Source organism: Tyto alba, unplaced genomic scaffold (genome assembly GCF_018691265.1).
Source record: "Tyto alba isolate M040663 unplaced genomic scaffold, T.alba_DEE_v4.0 Super-Scaffold_2, whole genome shotgun sequence".
NCBI lineage: Eukaryota > Metazoa > Chordata > Aves > Strigiformes > Tytonidae > Tyto > Tyto alba.
The window spans coordinates 2,941,300-2,958,573 of record NW_024881282.1 but is presented as its reverse complement, the minus strand read 5'-3'; the positions used below and the strand labels follow the sequence as shown (position 1 = coordinate 2,958,573).

General features: G+C 42.9%; 1 protein-coding gene across 5 annotated transcripts in view; it reads right to left on the bottom strand.

The window, feature by feature from the left end:
* GDPD5 (glycerophosphodiester phosphodiesterase domain containing 5) overlaps positions 1–17,274 on the bottom strand; it is a 174,345-nt gene that overhangs the window by 48,607 nt on the left and 108,464 nt on the right. For all 5 annotated transcript variants that reach the window (XM_042793011.1, XM_042793015.1, XM_042793014.1 and 2 more), the window contains exon 3: positions 3,520–3,623. In XM_042793011.1, the coding sequence (XP_042648945.1) occupies positions 3,520–3,623 (104 nt within the window). The remainder of the gene's footprint in view (positions 1–3,519; positions 3,624–17,274) is intronic.

Sequence of the window (17,274 nt, the reverse complement as noted above, 5' to 3'; positions counted from 1 at the left end):
TGGCCCTCTAAATAGTGTCAGGTCTTCACTTGATGTGCAAATAACTGTTTTTAAATGGTGTTTCCATGGTAGTTATGAACCAGACAAGCCTTCTCCAGAACTAAGGAAGAAAAAATTTGCTACACAGCCTTGCATTTATAGTCCTGCTCCAGAGGGAACACAGCCAGGTTCACAAATTACATCTCCCACATCCTTCATTAACCGATGTTGAGCTTTCTGTTGCAGTGCATAACTTGCAGACTGGAGATCAGAAGTATAATGCAATTAGGTGTAGACACCAAAAAGGGAAATGCTCAAAGCAATAAATTTAAAAAATATTTACTTAAATTTAAGAAGCACAAAGCCCTTTCACTGACAAGAACCTCATTGCATATTCAGCCTCACGGAAAAAAGTTTAAAAGCCTGCAGCAATATAAGCTGAGCTATAATTTTGCCTTGTCTTTCTAAAGCCCACTTCAATCCCAGAATAGTCCCTTAAGTCTTTAAAAGTTTGAAGGCCAAATCCCCACCTTTATGTAGTTGAACACCATCACTGCCACAATTTAATTAAGTCGGTTTGGTTTTACATGGATAAGTGCATCCACTGCTGGAGCCCAAACATGCTACCTGAACCACAGGCAGCATTTGCTGTGCTCATCTGTAGGTTTCTGCTACCTCTTAAGCCACCTCTAGCAGCTGCTCAGCAGCACTTCACAAAGCTCTGCACATCTGGGTTAAGAAACTAAGAACATCCTAATAAATTCAGGTTCCAAGTACCATTTTGGCTAAAAGAACAAAGAAAGGGATTGCAGCTCATCATGAAGCTCCATTATTCTAGTTGAAACTACATTAGCATGCTAATAACCTTGCCAAGAAGGACCTGGGGTTATGGAGGACATGAGGAATAAGAAAACATGGTACCTCCACTGTGAATAAGTCAAAAGACTGGGTGGCATTAAGAGAAGTGTCACCAGCAGACCAAGGAAAGTTGCTCTCCCTTCTGCTCAGCACTGGTGAGGTGGCACCAGTACCACAGTGCCCTGGTTTGGGCCTCCCAGTTGAAGGAAGATGTGTGGGGGGTCCAATGCAGAACTACCAAACCAAGGTGGCGAGGCATCTGGGGAACACAGCTTACTAAGAAAGCTTGAGGAAGCTGGGCTTTTTTAGTCTCAAGAGGGGAGTCTATAAGATGATCTAACTTCTGCCTACACTTGTCTGGCAGACAGTTACGAAGTTGATGAAATGGAACTCTTGAAGAGTGACAGACACTGTCACAAAGGCAAATGGCCCTCAGAGGTTTGGGTTGGAAAATCTTCTCAGAGATGGTGGTATAGTGCTGGAACAAGTCCCAGAGAGGAGAGGAAGTCTTCATCCTTGAGGTTTCAAGACTTCAGTCGATCTGGTCTACTGCTGGCAATAGTCCTCCTTTGAGGGGCTGGTTGGACAGATGCTTTCTTCACCTGCTGTGGTGTGACAGGTCGAAGAAATTCAGTGTTGTTGCCTGCATGTGATGTGAGGAAGGATAGCTCAAAAGGATGAGCTTTGGAGCACAGGAATAATCTCAGTGGCTCATCACACCAATGTGACACCAATTCTTTGTCCCAGTTCCTCCAGGGAGCCCCTGCCAGTAGCTCGGCCTGCTAGGTCCTGTGCACAGATGGCATTTGCCCTGAAGAGCCCTTCCTCTAGTCTGAAAGAGGTCATGGCTTGTAAATAAATCAGTGGAGCAGAGAAGGCAACAGGAACAATTATCAAAGAAATATTGTCCACAAGTAAGGCCCAGAAGTGATAGCCACTGAGGAACAGCAAAAATGGGGTTTCTAAGAGCCAAGACTTCACTGTATCTCAGCAGCAACGGGCTTACAGCCTCGTTGGGACCAAAATGATGCTTTCATCTCCTTTACACCCCCATTTGGCTGAAAACTGTTCTGTTTTAATGGAGCCCACGCATCCACACTGGGAGGGAAAAGGGCCAGGCTCCGCCTGAACAGACCCAGTGGAAATTGTTTCCTCTCTGCCTGGAACCAGCACCGCCGTAATTAAAACCTCGCCCCATGTTATCATCCTCCCTCCCAGCCTTTCAGGCTGTTTTTTTTTTTGAAACCCTGCCGTTCTCCTCAACCTCCAGTGCCAGTGCACAGAGCAGGGATCTAATCGGGGTTACAGCACACACAAAACTTTGATCGTTTTCAGCATGGAATGGCAACACCTGAATAGATATAGCCTTGCTATTTGGCATCCAGAGAGCCTCTTCCATGACTGTTGTGCACAAGAGGGCTTGCTCTTCCAGTGCTGTCAATCCAGAAGCACTTCTAGCACCAAGTGCACACTTGGTTACATGGTAGGGGAAGGGACTTTAGTCTGCAGGTGACACCTGGGGGCTTTTTACAACCCATATACCTCTTGCACCCAGAGGAGACCTGCACACCTCCTCCCATTCCTGCATGAACATTTGGGAACCCGGAACTTTCCAGCACTGCAGCTGCAATGCCCACCTACAGTATTCCCAGGGCTTTGCTTCATCTCTGCATGATTGGTTTTTTAGCCCTGTCTCAACTTTGAGTAAAGACAGACTTGGCATTGCACTGGAGCAGACAAGGAGCATTAACATCCTTTACTGAAGGTATAAACTGAGAGGAAGAGGAGTTCCAAAATACCCTTAATAAAAATTAAAAAAAAAAGGCTCTTTTTTCATGCTATTATAATCAAGAACAATGGTGATGGTTTCAGTTCTCAGAGCATGGGTCTGAGCAAATAAAAAAAAAAAAAAAAAAAATCACACCCCTGCGAGGCAACAGCTCACATCATTAAGTTGGTAAACACTCTCCCTCACACAACTTCAACATCTAAAACAGGTGATTTATTTAAGGGATCAACTACCCACTTCATTTTAAAATACAATTTACATATTATGTCTGACAAGAAGATGATGTCAAAGCAGTTTGGTTAGAAGAGAGCCCAAAGTACTGTCAAAATGTTTTAAGATGCTGCTGAGATAGTAAAAGGGAGAATAATTTCCAGCACTGGGGGGAGCTGGCAACAACCCAAACTCCCCAGCACATCCCACTGGAAAGCTTGTTTTCAGCTCCTTCCAACTTTGCAAAATTTTCCACACCCATGTCTGCTTCAGGCTGAATTTCTGTCATTTATATTTTGTGGAAAGTCACAGCCAAATTGCTCAGCCACTTCCAAAAACAGCCAACCATAGAAACAAACAAACAAACCACCAAAAAGCTTCTACGTGTTTTCAGCACAACCTCTGTTTTTGCATGCTGTTCACCAGGGAGCACACCTACCCCAAACTGTTACAGCTATGCAATGGAGATGTGAGGACACATTACATCTACCAGTGAAGACCTACAGAAGCAGCTCTCCTTCGGTCTTCACTTCCCACCCCATTTTCCCTTTACTGTCGTTAACAAGTCCATCTGAAGGACCCAAATGCATCCAACACAATGTCAAACAGTTCTTAGAGGCATATGACAATCAGCCAAATTTGTTAAGGGTTTGCCCCTCCCACAACAGGGAAACTCCACTCACCAGTTGATTTCATTGTAGTCATTGTGAACTTCCCACCAGAAATAAAACCAGACCAGGGTCAGGAAGAAGGACGAGGTGAGGATGAGGAACCAGAGGCGCTCCCACTGCAGATGGAAAGAAAAGTCAGCGTCAGTATTATCCCATTCCAGGGCCAGTTCCCCGTCCTGTCCAACATCTCATCTAGAAGCTCTTGAGATTGGATGGAGCCAGTAGACATTTCCAAGAGCAGATTTCAGACCTTCCTCCTCTCGGGGTGGTGGAAGATTAAACCCCGGTCTCCATCTCTGGGCTCAAGTATCACTTATGTACATCCATCTTATGTAGAGCTGGGACAGCATTTCTCCAGCTCTTGGGGCATGTGGAATGAAGGAGCATGTCTGGATATAGAACAGTTTTTTGTTTAGTTGGAGTTTTGGGTTTGGGTGTTTTGTTTGTTTTGTTTTGGTTGTTTTTTTTTTTTTTAAGTTTCTTTTTTTTTTTTTTTTTTTTTTTTTTTTTTTGAGACAATTGTTTAATTAACTTTTCCATTCACCTGTGAGAGATGCAACCTAGCATCTTACCCTCTCATGGGTTCAGCCTGAATGACCAAGTAGTAATCAAATGGCAAAGACTATGCAGCAGGTTAGGGATGATGCTACTCCTTCCCCCCAGGGCACTCAGATCCTGCAGAGCCAAACCACCCACCCGCAACATTTATTCCCACCACCACCACATATGCAAGTATTTTGCAAATAATACAGCAGCAGAAGAGACCACACCAGCATTGGATGAAAGAGATTTGCACTGACATTCAGTTTTTATGAATGTTTCAAATAATACTACACATACACATCCCCCCTAAAAAATAATCCCTAAAAACATCTGTTCAGTGTCCCTCTCCAATAGTATGGGTAAAATCCTAAACCACAATGACATACATGAAGAGAAGGGTGTTGCAAGACAACCATCCCTAACCAGCACCATTTCCACACACACAGTGTTAATTTTACTTTGCAGGCATTAAATAGTCCACATATGTTTCTGTTTCAACTAACATCCAGTCTGTTTGGAACAAAACACTTAAATCTTTTATGGAAAATATTCAAATGAATCCTCTCTTCTCAGAATGAGCAAGAAGTGATTAAAATTGAAAATGTATATGGAGCAACACTACTACTATCGTTTCCTTCTAGACCCTGAGCACAACATTAATCTTTTTTGAAAATGCCCTTTTCTCTAGTGAACTGTCTCATGGCTTTTCAATTATAAAGAACAACGTAACCAACATAAACACTGTTTTGATGATAAGAAACACTACTATTCTTTGTCTTCCCTTTCCATTTTAGGGACTGAAGCTATTTACTTAACTGTGTATTGACTATTTTTCATCATGCATCACCCTGGATACCAGTCTTGTGATACAGCTCTTCCTTGTATGCTCCATCTTACTGAAAGTGCCAAAAGAAAAAGGCAATAAAAAGTGTTGGAATTATTTAATTTTTGCTGTGCCAAAAATGATATTTTCTGCTAGACATTCCCAGTTCTTGGCTGGTGTTACAGTTATAACATTTTTTCAACTCAGCTCAAGTTTGTTAGCCAACTTCTGTCAAACCCCAGTAGCAGCAGGTGCCTAAGTCCCATGAGGGGCATTGTGCTCCAGGTAAATGGGGCAAGAGAGACATGAAAGAGGTACAGAGGAACTTCTACAGTGCAACTACTGAGTATTTTCAAAACCACATGGCCAAACTGCTCTGCCATGATTTTAGAGACTATAATCTCTCTACTTCATGTACATATCTACCCCTACATTCACAGGTGAGCTCCTGGAGGGAAAGCACTGAGGCTGGAATGGGGCTTTTCCCCCCAAACACCCCACCTTTGGTAGCAGGATACCAGCCACAGCAGCTATGTCAGCTCCATAGCCAATACCAGCCTTCTCCAACCCCAAATGCAGCAGCAAGGCTGCAACATCCCACCATGATGAACCTCCTCCACACCAACCACCACCGCACAACCAAGCCAACGCTTTCCAACCAAGAAGTTTCCAATTAAAATCCACCCACAGAACATCTGGGTTATATAAACACCCAAACCAAAAACCACTCACACCTTCACTTCATCCCAACAAAATTCCCCAGGAGGAAGCAATTGCTAACCCTTTCAGCAGACTATGACTATTTTCTTCAGCTGCCTTCCAAGTCTGCAGACCTCCAGGCTTTTAAACCTCACTTTCCCTATTGTTTGATGGTCTTTTGACTCTCCATTTGGGTCTAACGCATTCTTGCACTTATCAGCAACACTGCTAAATCTATTAACTGGACAGGTTTTTGCAAAGCAAGTGAAGTTCAAAGTATCTCAAGTGCTGAAGACCAACATTTCTACAAAAAGAAAAATTCCTCCATCTCTTTAAAGGTCACTGTGGGATAAGCTTGGCCAGCATTTAGGCACTGGATGACACTGATTTTATAAACAAGCCAAGGAAAACATTTCAGAACATGTTTGGGCTTTTCCCTTATTTTCTCATATATTTTTTGCCCTCTCCCCACCACTCATTTACCTGCAAGTAGCATAGCTTGTGTCAAGCTCTCCAAAAGCTATTTTTGGCTTGTCCTTGATGGTGCACTTGCCAGATATATTAACCTGGCTGATTTTATGAAAACCCAGTCAAATTCTTCAAGGGTTGAGATACTTCAGTGAGTTCAAGCACAGTTCTGGGTGGGCTTTCAGAAGAACAGGGAGCATCTTCCCAGCACCACTGATGCTATTCAGCACAAACTGAACCAGAATCTGAACCTGTGTGACTCTGACCTATGTGCACAATATATTGGATTTAACCTGGATCCTGTACAACCTCCCTCCAACAGCCCCTCACCAGAAGAGCTTTATAGTCCCCTCCTTTGAAAGGTCCCACATGCTTTAAAGTTGAAATCCGCAACGTGCAACAGCTTCAAGCCTCTACTGCCAAAAATAAATACTTAAAATCATGTCATCCTGATCACTCAATCACAGCCACAAGTAGGTGGAGGAAATGGTGCCACTTCACCTACAGAAGCGCAGGCAGAACCTCTAGAAAGTTTGAAGGTGTTTGAAAAAGCATCTGTATTTTCAGCTCCATAGGATTTTATGAGAATGTCAGCACTGACATTTTTGACAGTTCTTCCAGAAAACCTTCTCTTCCCCCTCTTTCAGTTTCTCTCTCTTCACCCTGGGACAAGATGGACATGCTCACTAGTTACAAATTACTTGCACTAAGCTTAAACATGCTCAGCTCACTCGGTATTGTTTTGCAAATGAACCTGACCAAGCACATCTGCATTAGCACCTTCATTCCTATCAGGATGCATTTTGGAAGTAGCTCACTGCTTTGTCCTGCTTTCTGTGCTCTGGTTCACATTATTAGAGGACTTTGGGTGAAGCTAAACCAGAAGATGTGCTCCAGGAGCGAGTCCAATGCACCTCAACTACCAATGGGCATTCAGTCCGTAGGACCAGATTACAGCTAGTCCTGAGTGACCACATGACCACCTCCAAAATGTTTGGACCGTGTATGTCAGGATCTCGGCACCAACTACCTCCTTCCACAAACCTCTTCTTTTGGGCTATGCTATTCACTAATGTGGATGTAGCCATGATGTCTTACAAAATGGCACAAAACAGTATTAACCTCGTTATACCAACATTTAATTTTAAAGGAAAACAAAGAGTCGCCTTTTTCCTCCATCTAAATGGCCAGAGAGGACCCATATCATGCGCTCAGTTAACATCAAAAACAAGGCTACCTGGTATATGGAAGAATTTTTTTCAGAGCACAACCACTGAGATGTCCACAGCCCAAGGAAGGATGGAGACAGTATCAACTGAAATAAGTAACTTTGAAGTAATAATAATTAAGAGTCAAGCACAGGTTGAAGATACTGCACTGCAGTAGCACTTTCACGAGCAGACATCTTACACATACTACTGTGCTTGTGATCTCAGGTCTACTGTGGGGCCACTTCTAGCAATGGGAGTAAGATTTCTTACTCCAAGAGTATTTACAGACATAATCAGATGAGCCCCAAAATGAAACAAAGGAAGACTGAGACATGTCACCAAGTTGCAGTGTGTATGTGATTTTTAAAATTTTTTTAATTCACAGAATCCTTAAAAATAAATAAATAAAATCAGTGTTTCATCCACATTCTCCACCACTTTTTGTGCATCTTCAATCCCTACCCTAAATCTGGTGGGAGCATAACCAACTCCAAAGTAAGGAATGATGGCAAAAAAACACCAGATTAAAGTAATTTGCCACAGAAAAAGCCAATTTGTGATTCAACTGTGAAGTTGGCTTGCACATTTTACCTGCTTTTGTGCTGCAAGCTTTAATCTTACTTGTCTGAAATAGCTCTGAAATTCGTAGCAGAGAGCACAGAAGAGATTTTCCAATTTGGGGACTCATTTTAGTTAACTGAAGTCTGCGCCAGCCTCTTTTGCTGCAATTCCCCAACCCAGATGGTCTCAGCATTATTTACCACCTGGCACCGGTGGCACAGGAAAGCAGGGAAGCTCAGGAAGATAATTTTATTTCCTGTAAGTTCTGTAGGAGTTATTATGAAGTTCATCTACATACACACTCCCACCCAACCCTCCTACAAGGACTACTTCAATTTAGTGAAACTTGCTATAACAGAAGCAATGAGATTTCGCACCCATTTCTACAATAGAGCTGATCGCACATATGCTGCAAGACATCTCTTAGTGTGATACCATTTGTAAACCAAATAAGTTCTTCAACCAACAGATCCATGCTTTTTAAAAAGTTTCTTTAGAGGAGGTTCCCCGGCTGTCACTAGGAAATGATCCTCTGCCAAAACTAGCCACATGCAGAGCTAATGCACATTTGTCTCCCACAGCTACTCCCTGCGGAATTATGGGGTGAACACAGCTCAACGCTGTGCCATTCTAGAGAAGGTAGAACCATATCCATCTTAAAATGTACTTGATCCACCTTTATTAAGCCTTTAGATCACCAAGTTGACCATTATATTCCCAAAAAGGAGATCAGCATAGCATCAGGATCTAAGAACAGAGAAGGAACATTTATCTTAAGATCATATAATCAAGATTGCCCACGGTGACACTTTATTGATCAGAAGTGGCTGTGACTGCATTTACAAGTGTCCCTCTTCCTGCGGTTTAAATATTTTTATAATTAAGCTAAGTCTATCAGAAAGTACGTCCCAAGCCCTATCTGCAGGCAAAACAGAAGGGTACAACATGTGAGACCACATTAAATTGCTTATTTATTACCAAGTGTATTCCCGAAGGTCGCAAAAATGTTGTGCAATGAGCTAACTGCCCCCCCTTGCTCTTTTGTTAAGCCCAGCTGGAGGAGGAGCATGAATTTTCAGAAGGGACGCTACACTGTTGGCTCAAGGTCTGCTCCATTAAAGCCAAGAAAAGCCGAGGCTAGAGCCAGCTGATTTGCTGGCATCTTATGGATGAAGCAGAGCATAAACATTTTGCTTCACTGAAGCTGCTGGAGTCACCCCAGTTGACACTAGTCCCAAAGTGTCCTCCTCCACCCACTGTGGTTGCTGGAGACCTCTGTCAGCTCATCCCAAGGGAGCAGCAGGACTTGCATCCTTGAGATGCACCTACATCTCCTGGCATTGGGATGAAACTGCAGGAGCCTCTCTAAAGCAAACCCACCGCCTCTAGCATCCTCTCTGGCACCAGAAAGCAAGAAAGAGTTTTAAAATGAACTGGAAAGGGAGAAGCCTGCTTTGAACTGTGAATGGGTAAGAGGAAATGCCAGTGCTGGATGGATTAGGGCTCCATTCCTACAGGGATTAGCTCATTGAAAACAACGGTCCAGCAATCAATCAATGTGGGCGAAGCTGGGTCCCTTCCAATTTGCACATCCCTAGAAGCTTTCCGGTGAAGGAAGTCAAATGTCACTTCTGTAATGCTACTGCCAGCTTGTCCCAGTTTATACCAGTAGAGGTAATCACGGCAGCTCACAGATGGAAACAGCCATTTCTTTGTAGTCCCCCTTTTGATTCACATCCAACTGTGAGGATTGCACCGATGCTCACATCAAACCCTCTGTGGCTGGAGGTCCCCAAAGCTCTCCCAGAGCAGCTGAAACCATGGTGAGCAAAATTTCACCTAAAGGACCTTAAATATAGAGTGAAATTTTGGTTGCTTGGAAGTGAGGAGATGCACAACAAAGCAGATTTCTTTCTCTGATTCAAAGGTATTCTCTTTACAAGACTAAAAGCCAGAAAATATTAACAACTTTACACTAAGCCACCACTGAGACCAGTCAGAGGAAATAAACTTCTTCCACCGAACAGTAGGTTAAGTCAGACAAGTAGGGTACCATCATTTTCTTTCTCACAATGCCCCATGAAAACCCTTCACAGAGAGCGTAAGGGAGGTTAAAAGAAGGCAATAACGAACCTGTATCCACAACTCAAGTTGGATCTACAGGTGCCTTGATCTTTTAACAACATTCAATAAAACAGAAGACAGTTCTTCGACAGAAGGGCTGAATCAGCAAAATGAAGGAAAAAAAAAATATGAAGAGAAAACTAAACTACTATCTTAGCCTGGAGGGCCTCAAATCAAGAAAGATAACTAAAATTCTAACATTCACAAAGAGAAGCCAAAAACCCAAAACCACAGAGCAAGGGGGGAAAAAAAAAAAAAAAATCCCTACACCACAGACCACTATGTAAAGACCAAACCTTCATTTGAAAAGCAAAGACAGGAAAGACGGGTAGGGTTTGCTACCGACCGGAAAGACAGCATGACGGCAGGGAGACTGAAGGGCAGCAAAAAGGATCAGATGTGCCCACTAAAAATCAATAGAAAAACGCCAACTCACTTCCCTGCACTCTGGCTTCGAACCAAAAATCTTTTATTGCTAGATTCATTATTTCAGGAAAGTGAATAAACTGAGTTCCCTTTCAATTCTGCATTCCTCTTGGCTGTTAATTTATATTTCACACTGCACCAGGAAATCACTTGTCATTAAATGTTATTGGCAGAGCAGACTCCCCTCTTGTCTCACTGCTATTTCGAGCAGAACCAAGCTTTGTTCTGCCAAAACTGGTCAGAGATGCCCTTCCTCCATTTAAATATGTATTTTTCAACCTTCTTAAAATAGTTGGCTTTCCAAATCCAAAAAACGAGTGCTATATGGTCCCATGTTTGGAAAAAGTCAGTGTAAACCACATCCTTAAATCATCTGATTCACTTCTCCACATTAACACTGAGTTATGATAAAAATCGTGCAGAGTAATCCAACCTAACAAGTTAAAATTATTTTTCCATTTCACCTGTTGATAGAATCTGTGTTCGTCAGAGGTTTCTGTGATCAGAGACATTAAGCCTGTTTCTAATAAATATAACTAGCTACTGAAAAAATGTGGAAAGAAGTCGCTCCACACTGAAAAAATAGCAAGTGTATCTATAGCTACCCTGGATAAGAATTATCATCTACACCTATCTGAGGCTATAGTGGTTTCCATGTATAGTCAACCAGAGGTTTGCTCCAAAGATTTTGATTAAATGATCTAAATTTGCTCTGGAGGAAGCTGGCAATATAAAGAGCCTCTGAAACCATCTTCTCACTTTCAACACCTACAACTAGATGGTGTGAATATCTACCCACCATCCAACCCCTGAGTATCTTTCTGCCAACATTAAGAGACACATTCTACCTTCAGTCCCCATGACCGGAGAGGATTTTCACAATAATTTTGTGTACAAGGAGGGGGGACTAAAACATCTCAACCTTCAGTCTGCTCCCCCCAGCATCTCTGCAAGTACAACCCTTTGGGTCAGGACCACTGTGTGGCATGTGAGGTGGCAGATGTACCTGCTGGAGAGCCTCTCCCAGCATAGCTTGCACACCCCGGTTAGAAATGAAGAGGCAATCAGAGGGACAGACTGGTTTCTGGAACTGCCAGTCATCCAACATAAAGAGGGCTTTTGTTCAATTCAAAGTGCCTCTGGGAATTCATGGCTTTCAGTCTTCAGGGCAGACCCTACCCATTCTCTATCTCCTGAACACAGTAAACCTCCTGTTCATTCATTAAAAATAATTAATTAAGTAAATAAAAATCAAACTAGAGCAGGAAGAAACTTTTTGACAATGTCTTCCCTCTTCCCCCTGCCCTTTTTTTGTCAGAAAAATTCCGGTTGTGAAAGACAGAAGCCTTTTATAGGAAATATAATATTTTAAAGCAATGTCTTGCTGAAAGGCATCTCAGCTCAAGGCTGGAATTTCTGGGCAGAGGAAACCGGAGGGAGACTGAGCCCGCCCCAAACCTGGCAGCACATCGGTCAGGACACACACAAACAGATGGAGAACAACAGAACGAGGATCTGACCACACATACACAAAAAAAAAAAAAAAAAAAAAAAAAAAAAAAAAATCAAACGTGGGCATCTTTGTCTGGATCCACCCACCCACCCACCCAAGCTACAGCAACGACTGCAGCTGCAAACTCGGCAATATGGAGAAATCAAAGGGGAAAAACCCTGAGGTTTGGAGGGGTGATGTGACATGCTGAGGATAGAGGCAAGTGACAGGGTCAGACCTCAGCCTCCTATCATAAACCTAGCCACCAATTGTATTTACTTTTTATTTGCATGCAACTCAACCTTGGTTCCATGCTCTGTTGGCTTCAGTCTTCTCCCCACTGCAGGTCACATCCATAGCTGGAAAAAGCCATCCTACAACAGTTCTGCCCTGCCAGCACCAAGATCTCTAGACAACAGCTATTTGAGACTGCTTGGCTGATTTACTACTCACTCCCTGGCCAGATCTCCTTACAAGTCTAAGGATATCATCGAGGAGCAAACCAGGGTTATTCAATTGTTAGACATGCATCAAAATCACTACAGCAAGCAGTAACTTCAAAACAAGTTACATTAGTACCTCCATAGCTCCACACAGATCAGATATTCACTGGCTTCCCTTGGGTTATGGTGAGGTCTCCCTGAATCCCTCCTCTGTTCTTGACCCCCTCACTGTACATCTAAACACTCCTCTTCCCATCACTCCTTTTAAATTCAAGCCTTCCCCCCAGAAGAAAGCACCTACCAGTTTAAATGCAGAGCTTTCAGAAGAGCTAAGCTACATTAATCATAGCAGCTAAGCAACCTGTGGATGAGTCTCATCTCCATCTCCCCTGCCAGAAGATACTTATCATTTTCCCACAAGACACTGTAAATCTCTGTGCTGAAGGCTTTACATTCAGTCAGCATTCAGAGACGTCCAGTACAACCAGGCCCTCAAACCTGCAAACGCAGCAAGACAGAAAAGGTATTCTATCTTCCTGCAGTACACACCATCCTCGTGTGCCTAGATATCCACAAGCTCAGGCGCCTGCCTTTAACAAATTAATGGATTTTGTTGAAGGATCAAGGCCACATAGTCCTAAATAACTGCTTTCTACCTCAAGAGCAAATACAAGAGCTGGACTCAAATTGGAGCACCACCATTACTCAAGTGTGTTTTCAGGTTGTTTAAATTCACTCCCGGATACAATGAAGAGTTTACTAATGAGTCTTCACTACACTATTTTCTGACATTTTCAAGAATCAATTTCCTGCAGGCATTTATCAGTATTAGTTTGGAGTGAAAAGGAGGCAAGCTAATGTGTATCCAGTGAATATAAAAGAAAAATTGGCAGCAAGGTTCTTCATTTCCTGATTACCCAATTGGACCTCATTCAAACAAACAAAAAAAAAAAAAATCTTCTTCAAGCAAGTTATTAAATCATCTCTGAAGATGAAAGATGACTACATCTCCCAGCTGTGCCCATTAGAACTGGGAACTGAGGATAAACAAGAACAAATATCAGCTGGAGCATTTTGTCAATGTGCACAATACTTCAGTTCCTACAGTGAAGTTACAAAATTTCATTAATAACTCATGGTATGTGAAAGCACAGTCCTTAAAACAGCAACTTGTGTACTAGAAATGTGAACAGTTTTCCATCCCAGTAGATTTTGAGCTCATTAGCTCTGATCACTGTCAAAGATCAAATGCAGATCCCAATAAACATTTAAAGATAAAATAACTGAGGCATCAAGGGGCCTCTGGCAGGATCCACTCTAAACTCTCACTCAAAGCAAGGCCGACACAGGTCAGGTTGCTCAGGTCAATGTCCCAGCAAGGTCTGAATGTCTCCAAGGATGGAAATTCCCACCCTGCTCTGGGTTGTGCTCCAGGGTTTGACCACCCTTATTGGGAGAAACTTTCCTACTGTCTAACTGGAATTTCCCTTGATTACAGCTCGTGTCCACTGCCTCTTGTCAAGAAGCATCTTCTCTACAGCTGCTCCTTAGATAGTTGTGGAGAGCAGTGAGATCTCCCCTTCCCTTCTGCATAACCTCTCATCGTATGTTCCAGGCTCCAACAAGTTTGGTGGCCCCACTGGGCTTGCTTCTGTCTGTTATTGCCTGCCTTGGTTTTAGGGAGCCTCAAACTAGACTCGGTGCTCAGATGGGGTCTCTCAAGCGTTAGTAGAGAGGAAAAACCACATCCCTCAGACTGCTGGCTGCACTGTCATTATTACAGCCCAGGATGCAATCAGCCTTCACTGCCAGAAGTACATCCAATAGCTGAATCTCGTATTGCAGAGGGATATAACAAAGGGAAGTACCATGCACTCCAAGGATTTGAAGCATTTAAGCAAGCAAATCGATATACTTGACTAGTGGATGTTGACCTACTAGACCTTACATACATTGGGAACAGAATCAAGGCGTCTGGGTTTCACTTCCCTCACCTTAAAGAGGCTGCAGAGGGATCAGGCTTTCATCCCTCTGTTGCATTTAAGACTCATGAACCCAAAAGAGAGCAGGCAGCAGTCTGCAGGACTGCACAGTGCAGTCAGCTCTGGTAGTACTTTAACCTGTCCAAAGGCTTCATCTAACATCTCTTCATCTAACAATCACGACCATGAACATCTGGTGCAAAACTCTCCTCAAACACGTTTCCCAGCTCTTGCTTTTTTTACTCTTCATCCTCAACTTTCCCTCTTTTCCCCATCTTTGCTTATTACTTCAAATGTCATAAGGTATGGGACTTCTTCCATTTGCTACAGCCCTCTCCAGGAAGGAAATGGAGTGATTGGAGGGACCCATTTGTCAACACAACCAATTTGAGCCAGCCTGGCCACTTCATAAACACTGCAAAGGTTTTATCTGATTCACTACTCCTAGGTAACATGCTGTGGTCTTGCATAAGAGGCATCTGCCAATAAATAAATAAATTAGAAGAAAAAATGAAGAAATTGGGTCTAACAGACAATGGATCTAAAGTAAAGAGAGAAAAAAAATTCCTGCCATTCTGGCTGCTGAGGCTTCAATAGCTAACCAGATGCTTCTGAAAGTCATTGCAAATCTCGGACATATCTTACTTGATTATTGAAAGACTAGGCTAATAGCTCTCTGCACACCTTGTTAGAGAAGGCCATGAATGAGATTTCTGAGCTGTGACATGCTCCATTTACAATTCAATTTAGCAGGTCAAAGAAAGTGGCAGAGAACATATTATTGAAATATGTGTTCCTGCTGGGGCTGCCGTAATTGAACTGTAGATCAACAGATGCAACGAAAAAGAGAGCCAATTCTCTAAAAATAACATTATTACACTTTGTAAAACACCTCGGCTCCCAGCCTTCAAAAACAACCAGAAAGGGTAGTCAGGCAGGACCACTAATTCCCTCCAGGCTTCAGGGCTTGCAGACTTGCAAAGCTGAGGATCAATCAGCCAGTTTTGCTCGCCCAGGTAGCAAGTAAAGGGATAAAGGTATCCCAACTAAGGGATAACTCCTACTTCCCTGTCCCTCCTTTCCCCCGCACTGATATTACAGAGGACCAGTTTTTCTCCAGGTATACTTCACTGAACAGAAGCAACATCTAACTGTATCCCCACAGCTGTATTCATCACAAAAAACACTGGCAACCCTCAGCGGTGCTGCAGTGGGAATTTCTGTGCCATTCCAGAGATGGTGCACAGCTGGACCCAGGGATGTTTCTGTCTGTTAGTGGCCCCAGGGGACTTTCTTCAGCAATAATAATGTCCTGGACCAGCTCTGCCCTCTGCAATTATATCCTCCCTTTTTCATTCAGTGCAGAGATAAACAAAAATCCCCTAGGGAGCCTCTGATTCATGAGAAAACAGAGACAGGATAGTGACAGGGGTTCCCCAATCTACCCCTCACAGCATGATTTACTCTATTTTCACAGCTCCTGACAATGTGTTTTAAATCTATTGGATCTTTCCCAAGTAGCAAAACCAGCAATAACCAGTGTTTCTGGTCATACTAATGGAAGTATTACAGACCTATTACTGATGCTGATAACGCAGTATTCCCTTTCTCTTTACCAAATACTTTGTATATTTGGAGGCCGAGAGAAGGCAGCTATCTTTTCTAGTCTAAATATGTCCAGCTCTTTCACACTCTATTGATGAGGCTCATCTAAAAAAAGAATAAAATAATTATATAGCCCATTGCTCTTGCACAGACCGACTGGATGAGGTCCAAGCCTTGCCTGAAGTGGAGCACCTTGCTGGGCACAGCATCCCTACTGAGCTCTCATCAGCATCAAGCAGCAGGAGGACTGCGTCCTCGAGGCCTCCTGAGGATGTTATTCCTGGTAACACATCCCAGTCTCATGATAGTCTTTTTCACAAGCACATGATGTTGTTGACTCGCATTCGGCTTATGGTTCAGTTTAATTAAAGCACCAACATCCTGGAGCAATGGTTTTTTAAGATTAAAAATAGCTTTAATAAAAGCAGGCTTAATAAAAAAAGGACTATGTAAGTTAACTAAGAACAGAGCCAATGAAGGCTATTAAATGTAATGGCCTGAGTACCACCTCTTACTTAAGAAATCTCAGAAAAACTGATTACCAGAAGGAAGATCATTCTGTGCATATGCTGGGGGTTTTAGAAGGTCTCTCCCTAGCTGTTTGCTTCTGGCCCTGGCTGGAAATAGGACATTTGGTTAGATGGGTCCTATACAAGGTCTAGAAAAAGCTGTAGCCATTAAAAACTCCAGACACCTTCAGCAAAGCTGTGGCCCAGCCACCTTGCACCTCAACAGATCACTCACACCAGAGGAAAAAGCTTTGCATTAGCCTTTACTGATCCCATTTCTGTCCTCGCCCCAGACTGCTTTTGCAGTTTGTCCAGTACAGTCTACCTCCAGGCTCTGACACGCCTCCAGCTCTTTCCTCTTTGATGTTTACAAGCTTAATAAGCATGCTTTTCATTAGGAGTAACAGCAGATAGGATAAATACTTAATATTTATCTCTATTTAAAGAGAATTACTGTATTGCAGGAGTGTTTACAGGGATTCTGTGGTGAAATACTCTAGTTCAGAGCAAATAGTCCTATTCCAAATAGTCTGATACAGATGTCAAATGGACTCAGGGGCAAAGGACTGGACTGGGAGGAAAAACAGCCAGTAAGCTAATTCCTTGGACAATTTCTTTCCCTGCTGCATCTTACTCTCAGCAGCAAATGTCTGCAAACCAAATGCTAAACATGCTACTTTGTCATGGTGCTTGGCACAAAAAAAAAAAAAATATATATAAATCAAGGATTTCTTTGCTGGTTGAAAGGGTGAGAGCATCACTAGCCAGTGCTAGAAGATGAAAACCTGACAGTAGAGGCAATGGGTGCCATTCTTGATGTCAATCTGAGGTCTTCCACCTTCCCTCAAAAGGAAAGGCAAATAGCCTTCAACTTGAAAGGA